Source organism: Channa argus, chromosome 2 (assembly GCF_033026475.1).
Source record: "Channa argus isolate prfri chromosome 2, Channa argus male v1.0, whole genome shotgun sequence".
Taxonomy (NCBI): Eukaryota; Metazoa; Chordata; class Actinopteri; order Anabantiformes; family Channidae; genus Channa; species Channa argus.
The window spans coordinates 26,544,997-26,554,445 of NC_090198.1; the positions used below are offsets into that span (position 1 = coordinate 26,544,997).

At 39.8% G+C, this 9,449-nt stretch overlaps 1 protein-coding gene across 2 annotated transcripts; it reads left to right on the plus strand.

The window, feature by feature from the left end:
* Positions 1-525: 525 nt before the first annotated feature.
* On the plus strand, positions 526-8,229 carry supv3l1 (SUV3-like helicase). Of its 2 annotated transcripts, none has more exons than XM_067487894.1 (16): positions 526-959; positions 1,114-1,191; positions 1,525-1,632; positions 1,720-1,834; positions 1,995-2,187; positions 2,871-2,982; positions 3,503-3,580; positions 3,685-3,776; positions 3,897-4,077; positions 4,226-4,319; positions 4,619-4,738; positions 4,845-4,944; positions 5,087-5,167; positions 6,261-6,437; positions 7,076-7,224; positions 7,389-8,229. In XM_067487894.1, exons 1-16 carry the CDS (start codon positions 680-682, stop codon positions 7,816-7,818), a joined length of 2,388 nt encoding a protein of 795 aa, XP_067343995.1. In that variant the 5' UTR covers positions 526-679; the 3' UTR covers positions 7,819-8,229. The 2 variants fall into 2 exon arrangements, with proteins under 2 accessions (XP_067343995.1, XP_067344005.1); XM_067487904.1 differs by having other exon boundaries at positions 2,019-2,187.
* The last annotated feature ends 1,220 nt before the right edge of the window (positions 8,230-9,449 follow it).

The following is a 9,449-nucleotide window of genomic DNA, read 5'->3' on the forward strand; positions in this document are numbered from 1 at the left end:
AAAAAATACCAATTCTTCTTTCTGGGTGGTTGTGGAGTAAAAGTAAATAAAACATATGAACAAATAGAAATAGTCTTAAAAAGTCCACCAAATTATAGTACTTTTTGTATAAGGTACTACACAATTTTCAGGATCAATTCGTTTATTAGCCTGCTTATGTTTAGTTTTCTTTGATGAACTATTTAAACGTGTGACCAGTGGGTGGCAGTAATTTATAGTGACGTTCAACACGAAGCAGATAAATCCATCAGATACCCGTCGAAGCAAACGTATCGCGACAAGATGTTACGAAGGGTCACAAGACCACGTGACCACCCCAAATTTAGCTTCATAAAGACACCGTTATCAACACAGTTCTTTCAAATTGATTAGGCGAATCAGAAAATTTCGATTTCTTCCCCACTAGATGTTTATGGTGAATATAGTGAACGTTTAACTGGATATCTGTCATTATCCATGCAGTACACGTAATATTATGCTGAGTTTTGCCACAGGCACCTCAGTGGACAACCACAGAGCGACGGGTCCTCTCCCACGTTGTGTAAGCAGGAAGAGAAATGTATTAACTGTCCTCTGTGGGCTTTACTGCTGTGTAACCCACTTGCCGAACATCATGGAGGAACAGTAACACAACGTTTACACAAAATCCCTAGAAGGTGCGAACACAGAGGGCACAACCATGTCAGTAAACCGCTGTATGCATTTGTTTTCTCGGCTTCAACGCCACATTAACACCCGGACTCCCCGCATCGCCGCTGGCGGCTTTCATGCTTCTTCTGGAACTAGTTTATTAGATAAACAACATCAGGAAGGTTTTGTAGTTTGCAGCAGAAATGTGTCGTCTAACAAGTCGCCTCCGAAAGCCCTGGACACATCACTGTTTGTTCCCGTGTCTCTGAAGACCGACTCCACGATCGAAGGGAGTGTAGGAGCGGAGTTGACCCAACCGCTCGATAAAAGTGAGCAAATCCACCTACCCTGGTCACTAAGTTAAATAGATTTTAGCTCTGTATGAATGTGTGATGTTAAGCCTGTGGTTTATCTTTTAATTATAGCTACGAAAGTCAATGTTTGTGTATTTTCTGATGTCAGATTTTCTCTGTTCCGATTCAGACGAGCTGCTCAAAGTTCTGAACCGGTTTTATAAGAGGAAGGAGATGCAGAAGCTGGCAGCAGATCATGGCCTGGATGGTGAGACAGAGAACTGTCATGTCATTTCTAAATAAATGCACGTCACTGCACGGACTATGTATAAGTTTAATTGTTTTACGTAAATCATGTAATAGCAACTTTAGAAATCTTATTTCTGAGACTTTCATTTGAAAAATTACCCAATATAAATTTTATTATTTCTGCTCAGAAATGTGCACCTTAACTAGAACCAATTAAAAGAAAATGTTGAATGTAAATGGCGAAAATGCTTGTGAACATGTTTTATATTTGTGCTGGGAACTATACTAACATGAAAAGGTCAAACCGTTGGTGAGTAGCCCTATACATCCTTTTGTGTGTGTGTGCGCGCAGCTCGTCTATTCCATCAGGCCTTTATCAGCTTCAGGAAGTTTGTCCTGGAAGTGGCAGGGCTCCCCGCTGATCTGCACATCATCCTCAATGACATCTGTTGTGGAGCAGGTTGGTAAATTTCTGATAAAACCTATGTGTCCAGAGCGATTACTTAAATTGATAACTGAATAAACTTTTATATCTGCTCCTTTCAAGGTCATATAGATGACATCTACCCGTACTTCATGCGCCATGCCAAGCAAATCTTTCCCATGCTGGACTGTATGGATGACCTGCGAAAGATCTCAGACCTTAGAGTCCCAGCCAACTGGTATGTGTCATTGATTCAGAAACAGGAGTGTGGGTACTGTTGATACATCATCATCTACAATAAATATACTCTAGCACTATACTTTTGTACATCTTTTCTTTCATTATATTGGTTCTAGGTTGCTTGTGTCACACTTTGGGATATTATTTAGTGGTGGTAGTATCTGTGTGTGTGTGTTGGTCAGGTACGCTGAGGCTCGTGCTATCCACAGGAAGGTGGTTTTCCATTCTGGTCCAACTAATAGTGGTAAAACCTATCACGCCATTCAGCGCTACCTGGCTGCTAAGTCTGGAGTCTACTGTGGCCCTCTGAAACTACTGGCGCATGAGATCTTTGAGAAGAGCAACAACGCTGTACGTATGCTAAGAGTTAACTTCGGTCATTTCTACATTAACTGTATTGTCCACAGTAACAAAAAGGAAGTCTTTTCTACTCACATTTAGTGTCTGATTAAAAACACATCAGGTGGACACACCGCTTCACTGGGTGACATATTTCTTCATTCTGAAATGTGTGAATGTTTTTTTTGTTTTTTTTTAACAAATGTTGCCCCAGATGTTGACAACTAACCATTTGTGAGTCGAGGGCACTGCTGGTAAAACCCCTATAGAGATTGGGGACAATACAATTAATTTAGAAAATGACTGAACCTCATCCTTTGAAGGTATTTTAAAAGTATTTAACATGGGCTGGGGAGTTCTACTGCATATGTGGAAAAAAGATTAAATAAAGCCTCAAGTGCCCCTAGAGAGACCTTTTATGAAATCCAAAAAAAATTCCCCTGAATCTCCAAAATACAGTATCTGTCAATGGGCAAGGTTCATTGTGAGTAAGGAGCCTGGTTTTATAGTATAAGATACAAAACATAAGAATATATCAGTTTATTTTACATCAGATTTGAACCTTTTTACATGCAAATGCAATGCTAAATATGTGAATAAATAATTTAAAAATATTTTAGTTTCTGACTTTTTCTGTCCTGTCCTTTGTCTCTTCCACCCTATACTGATGACTGCTCTTATGTGTGTATCCCCAGGGTGTGCCATGTGACTTGGTTACAGGAGAGGAGAGGATCTTTATGGATTCAGAGGGTCGGGCAGCTGGTCATGTAGCCTGTACCATTGAGATGTGCAGCGTCACCACACCTTGTAAGTTAACATCTCAGAGACATGTAAGCATTTCCACTCGATAGCTTTAATATAAGAAGACAACCGCATTGCTTTGCGGGACACGGAAGTAAATACTGTAAAAACAGATTTCATCAGCCCTGATAAAAAAATGATTATGATATCGAAGACTTGATTGTTTTTACTTGTTCAAATTAATCTTAGAAAGATACACATGTTTGTACACATGTACTTGCCAAACTAAAACCACAGGGAGCAAAGTCGCATCACATTTTTCTGTTTTGCATTGTCACCAATGCTCAGATGTATGTATATTGTTACTACTCTTAACATGTTCCAGTAGTGTTTGTGGATTACAGATACATTTGATTTGTTTTTCATGTGATGTTAAAGGCACTGCCATATTTTGGATGAATGTTTATTTTGCTCATCTCCCAAAATACCAATCTTTTCAACAAGCACTTGTCTTGTTTTTAATTTATTTTCACAATGGTCTAAAATATTTACCACATATTTGTTTCTCTTGTGTATCCGTTTGTAGATGAAGTTGCTGTAATTGATGAAATTCAAATGATCAGAGATCTTTCGAGAGGCTGGGCCTGGACCAGAGCACTGCTGGGTTTGTAACCCACTTAGAAACAAACAGTCAAACAAACAGATGACAGGCGGCATTTTATTGCACTCCGTGTGTTTGCAATTGATGTTTTCTCTGTACTTGCATAGGTCTCTGTGCAGAGGAGATCCATGTGTGTGGAGAACCAGCAGCCCTAGACCTCATCAGGGAGCTGATGTACACCACTGGAGAGGAGGTGGAGGTGAGGCTGCAGCATGTTGCACAGCAAAGAGAAAGGAGATTTTGTCATGCATTTTGCTTTAACCTGTTGCTGTCTCCTACTTCCTCTCTCTGTCCTCCCAATTTCTCTCTCTTTCATCAGGTTCACACATACCAGCGTTTAACCCCATTTTCAATCTTGGATCATGCTGTGGATTCATTAGACAACCTGAGACCGGGGGATTGTATCGTCTGCTTTAGCAAAAATGACATCTACTCCATAAGCAGACAGATCGAAGCCAGAGGACTAGAATGTGCCGTGATATATGGTAGCTTGCCTCCAGGTGAGTGCGTGATGCATCAGCTTATGCTCATTTTTAAAATAAAAATTGGATTTAAAACTATTCTTTGAGTGTTTTTTTTTCTTCAATAAAACATCTATGTATGAGCTCCAGAGTTTGCAGATTCTGTTTGCTTACCTGTGGTTTACAGGCACCAAGCTTTCCCAGGCCAAGAAGTTCAATGACCCTGATGACCCATGCAAGATCCTGGTTGCCACAGATGCTATTGGAATGGGCCTTAACCTGTAAGTTAAATCGTACAAGTATAATTTTTCCATTTCTTCAACAAATTAGAAGATAAAGTTTGTAATAAAATAACACATTTCAAAATGTTATTTGTTAGTAAACCCTATAATATACATTATTTTAATACATGCTTCAAATTAATGCGCTATCTCTTGGTAGTTTTGGGACATAAACAGATTGCAGACCTTTTCTTCGATCTGTTACCACACTTGTAGTGTATCAGAAATGACTGTGTAGTTACCATCAAGTCAGCTTACATTTATCAGTTTGTCTTTGTCTTCTTCCTCTCTCTCTTCAGGAGTATAAAACGAATCATCTTCAACAGTCTGGTAAAGCCAAATGTTAATGAGAAGGGGGAGAAACAGATGGAGACCATCAGCACATCACAAGCTCTGCAGATATCTGGCCGTGCAGGGAGGTCGGCCTCGTTCTCACTTATTCCTGCTTTGGAGAAGATGCAAACCTAACAAACAAGTTTCTCTTGGGTTCGTTTTTTCTTTTTAAACCTCTTTTCTCTGTCACAGGTTCTCCTCCAAGTTTAAAGAGGGGGAGGTTACCACCATGCACAGAGATGATCTGCCTGTCCTAAAGGAAATTCTCAGCCACTCAGTAGATCCGATAGAGGTAATTACTCATACTCTGTCAAACAGCTGTTACAACCAAGCTTTACTGTGTATCCCATCAGGTTCTTTATGCACAAAGATGGTGCACAAACAATATGGTGCACAAATGTATTTATTTATACTGATATGTCTCTGTCCGCCAGACTGCGGGTCTACATCCGACTGCAGAGCAGATCGAAATGTTTGCATATCACCTTCCTGATGCCACACTGTCCAACCTTGTTGTGAGTATACAACCATGAATCCTTTTATCCAGCCGGCTCATTTTCTAAATTAATCTTATTGTCTACAATCAACATACAGACGCTTAAGCAAACATTGAATCTTCTCTACTCACATTTTTTCAGCCTGCATCCTGGACTCACTCGTTTGTTAATGCCACAGACCTCTGTCGCTGTCCAAAAACAAATGAAAACACTTCAGCCAGACCACTGCATTGGTTGATGTGTTTCTTTATTCCAAAAAGCAAGAGCCTTGTCATATTTGTCCACGCTCTCTGGAATGCCACCTTAAATGCTGTGCGCAGTTCACATCCTTAAAGACAAATAGGAAGGTCACCAGTTTAGGAATGAAAAACATGTGTCCTCCAGTGGAGCTGTGTGACTGGCTGATAGTTTTTGGACAACAATGGAGGTCTGTGGCACCAACCAATGATTAAGTCCAGGCTGCAGGCTGCCATCAAATCCAACATGAGTAGAGTAGCGAAGCATTTGGTGTAGTATCAGTATGGTATTTGTGGAGAATACGATTGATTTAGAAAATGATTAAAAAAAATATCTGATTAAACTGGACAAGAGTGACACATTGCTCTGCACTTGTTTTTTTTTTTTATGTGACTATAATGACAATAGGCTTTGAAAAATTAAACTTAACTAGGTTCAACTTTGAGCAATATTTTTGCACCTTGAAAGAGCACATATCTATCCAGAATCACCCCCGCAAAATCTGCAAACTGACATTAATGTATAAAATTTGCATTTACATTTAGCATCGAGCTGTTTGCCCAAAGCTTTGATCCAAAGCGACTCAAGGCACAAAGCAATCCAAAAACATGGAAACAGAGACAAGTCGTTAAAAGTAAAGTGCAGTAAGAGGAAGTGTTTCAATAAGTGAGATGAAAGCGTCAGGTTGGGAGGAAAAATGCATAGAGAGTTGCAGAACAGGGGGGTTAATGACAAAGTAGCCCATTAAAATATGGCAGTTTATAAAAGAAATATGCAGGTGTTCAGTGTGAATGATCTCTTAAAGTGGCTGTAACCTCATCTTCTTGTTCTGACAACTTTTATGCCTTCTCTCACTCTCCATCTCTTTCCTCAGGACATATTTGTCAGCCTCTCTCAGGTGGATGGTTTGTATTTCGTCTGCAACATTGATGACTTCAAGTTTTTGGCAGATATGATTCAGCATATCCCACTCAACCTGAGGTCACGATACGTCTTCTGCACCGCTCCCATCAACAAGAAGCAGCCTTTTGTGTGCACCTCCTTCCTAAAGGTAAGGATGAGAAGAAGTAGAGGAGGGGAGGAGGAAGAATGACTTGATGAAGAGTAGCAACAAAGGGGAAAAGTAAGAAAAGACAATGACTAGGTTTAATAGCCCAAACAAAACATTCAAACTATATTCATCAATCACACACAAACACTTTATAAGGTCTTAAATACCTTAATTTCCTTCATAGATGATTTTACTTTGAAATTTTAAGATTGACAACACTGATAATCAGGAGACAAAGTGCAACAAGCCCTGAATAGTTTTTATGGTCACCGCATTATGCTCACTCACTTTATAGTTATAATGGTTCAATAAAACAAACTTAGGTCCCTGATAAAATACTTGTCCTCATAAAGTAACCTTTGAGATTCAGGGTGATGTTCCAGATATCGGTGGTGTAAATGTGTGCCCAGAAAAACTTTATGCTTGTACTTTAGCAAACAAGTAGATCATGTAAATGCAAAGGAAAGCCTACATTTTCTTTCAATTTTTTTGAATGAATAATGATCCTATATTTCTGTTTATCAGTGGAATATTAAAGACAACAGCTCAAGAAATTTCCTTCCGTTTGCTTGTTAAGCTTTGTGTTGTTGTGTAGTTGTGTCTCTGTTGCACTGATTGGATTCTGGCTCCTCTTTCAGTTTGCACGCCAGTTCAGTCGAGATGAGCCCCTGACATTTGACTGGGTGTGTCGCCATGTCAGTTGGCCTGTGGCTCCACCCAAAAACATTAAAGACCTGGTTCACCTGGAAGCTGTTCACGACGTGTTAGATCTTTACCTCTGGTTAAGGTATTCCATTTAAGTTACCTTTTTATGATTCCATCCCATTCCAATCCAAACAGGACTGTAACTGGCAGTAGTGGGACAAATTTCCTTTCTCCGAACTCTTTACAGTATAACATTAAATTCTGTTAATGACGTTGCCCCCCTAATCTTTGTTCACTTCTCCACAGCTACCGTTTTATGGACATGTTTCCCGACACGGCCTCAGTTCGTGAAATCCAGCGGGTGCTTGATGACATCATCCAACAGGGCGTCCGAAATATCACCCGTCTCATCAGAGCCACTGACCCAGTCATCGCTGACTCACTACCGACACACAGCGGCAGGGGAAGACAAACAGTTGGTAACAGCAACGCTGCCAGTGGTAGTTATTTGACTGGCAGCAGAGGTCGAAGGTCACAGAGAAGCTCAGGAGAGGTGATAGACAGCTCTTTGGCCAGTCGCCTTGTGAGAGACGGACTGCTGACCCCCGATTTGCTGCGAGAGTTGCAGAGAGAGTGGTCTAAACACCAGGAGCACGAACCCACTGATCTGAGTGCACTCGATGCAGAACATCACAATAAAAACAGCAAAGCGAAAAGGAGAAAGAAGAAGAAATGAAGGGGCAAAATAACTGTGAGTGGTTGTTATTGTTCCTATGGAGATGAATAACTGGTGGGTGGTCAGACTTTGCTGACCCAGGGTGGATTCAGCTGAAGAAATTCACATATTGTTGTGGAACAGTGTTTTGTTGGAGCTGCCACAGGAAGAAACTTCGTTTACCACAATAGTGTCACATTTTGATACTGCATCATGTGTTCTGCAATATTCAAATGTAGAAGAGCCACAGTATATATTTATCACATATACAGTCGAACACGCAGCCTTTAGAATGCACCCAAATAAACTACATTTTCTGTGAACATTCTCTTTATATTTTCAGTAGTGGTCATATACAGATGGGATGCCACATTTTTTCTTGTTTGTATGTTTAAGATCATAACTAAATATCTATTGTTTTGACTATCTTGATTTATTTAATTCTATGTGTCAAATTATTTCCTTAATAACACCCATCTATGTAGGGCCACCAGTCTCTTTTTAAGTAATGCATCTGATTTTGATTTATTTTTGCTTTGCTGTTAAAGCCCCTTAACCCTCATTCACCTGCCTTAACAATAAAGCATAATTAAATCAAAAATTATATGTAGTATAAGTAAATAAGAATTATATTAAGAATATCATACAGAACCACAGAGTACAATAATAATGTGACCTGCATAAGCAGTGGAAGATGGATTAATGAGTAGAAGAGGGGTTAATGGGTGCAGGTAGTTAGTAATAGTAATGATAATGAGTTCGAATAGCATTTTCCTTTCAGCCTGTCCCGTGACGTCAGGGTCGCCACATCGGATCATTGTCATTTGGTTTCCCCCAATTTCTACCGTCACTGGCACTGCACAGCTGGGGAGGGGCTCAATGTCTTGCTCAGAGACACTTTGACATATAGCTGGGGATCGAACTACTGAACCTGTAGTCCGTGGACAACTGCCTTGCCGAATGAGCTACAACCGCCTGGGATGGCTAAATGAGTGGAATAAAACTTCAGATGCCTGAGCAACAATACCAAATTAACACTGACCTTTATTACGTATCATCAGGTGAATCAGTCAGTTCTAATTTCGCACCCGACTCATGTCATACTGTGTGTTTGAGGATGTTTTGAATTACAATACTGCACTCAGTCTCTGGCTCAGGGCTCTGCAGACTTCCCGGGCCCCCGTGCTTGTGTGCAGTTTGATTGTAATTCATGTATTCTAATTAATGCTGTAATTAAAAACTTTAACATGATTTGCATTAGAACTAGACAAAACAATGGCTCTAAAACCCTTAAAGCTTATGTAGCAAAGATATCCAAATTCTAAAAGTGTATTGGGAAAATATCCAAAATTGTTGTGAAATAAGAAATGCGTAAGTTTAAATTTATAACCTCACTGTGTTGTACGTAGTTGCTTTTCTTCCTTCAGTGATTAGTCTGCCACCTTCACAAAATATGCTCATTTTTTTATGATTGGTGATTTACAGCATTGATTCTGTTTAAATCAATTTTTATTAGCTTAGGTTCTGCACAATGTGAGTAAAGGACTAGTGTAGTTTGTGAGATACAATATAACAAGGCTAAAAGAAGAGGTTGGGCCATAAGACAGAGATAAGGAAATGAAGAGGTTTGGCCTGTTGTTAATCATTACGTT

Coding starts and splice junctions, on each gene's coding strand:
- supv3l1 (XM_067487894.1), top strand. CDS start 680: ATGTCAGTAAACCGCTGTATGCATTTGTTTTCTCGGCTTCAACGCCAC. Junction 960..1,113: donor GACCCAACCGCTCGATAAAA/GTGAGCAAATCC, acceptor GTTCCGATTCAG/ACGAGCTGCTCAAAGTTCTG. Junction 4,320..4,618: donor ATTGGAATGGGCCTTAACCT/GTAAGTTAAATC, acceptor CTCTCTCTTCAG/GAGTATAAAACGAATCATCT.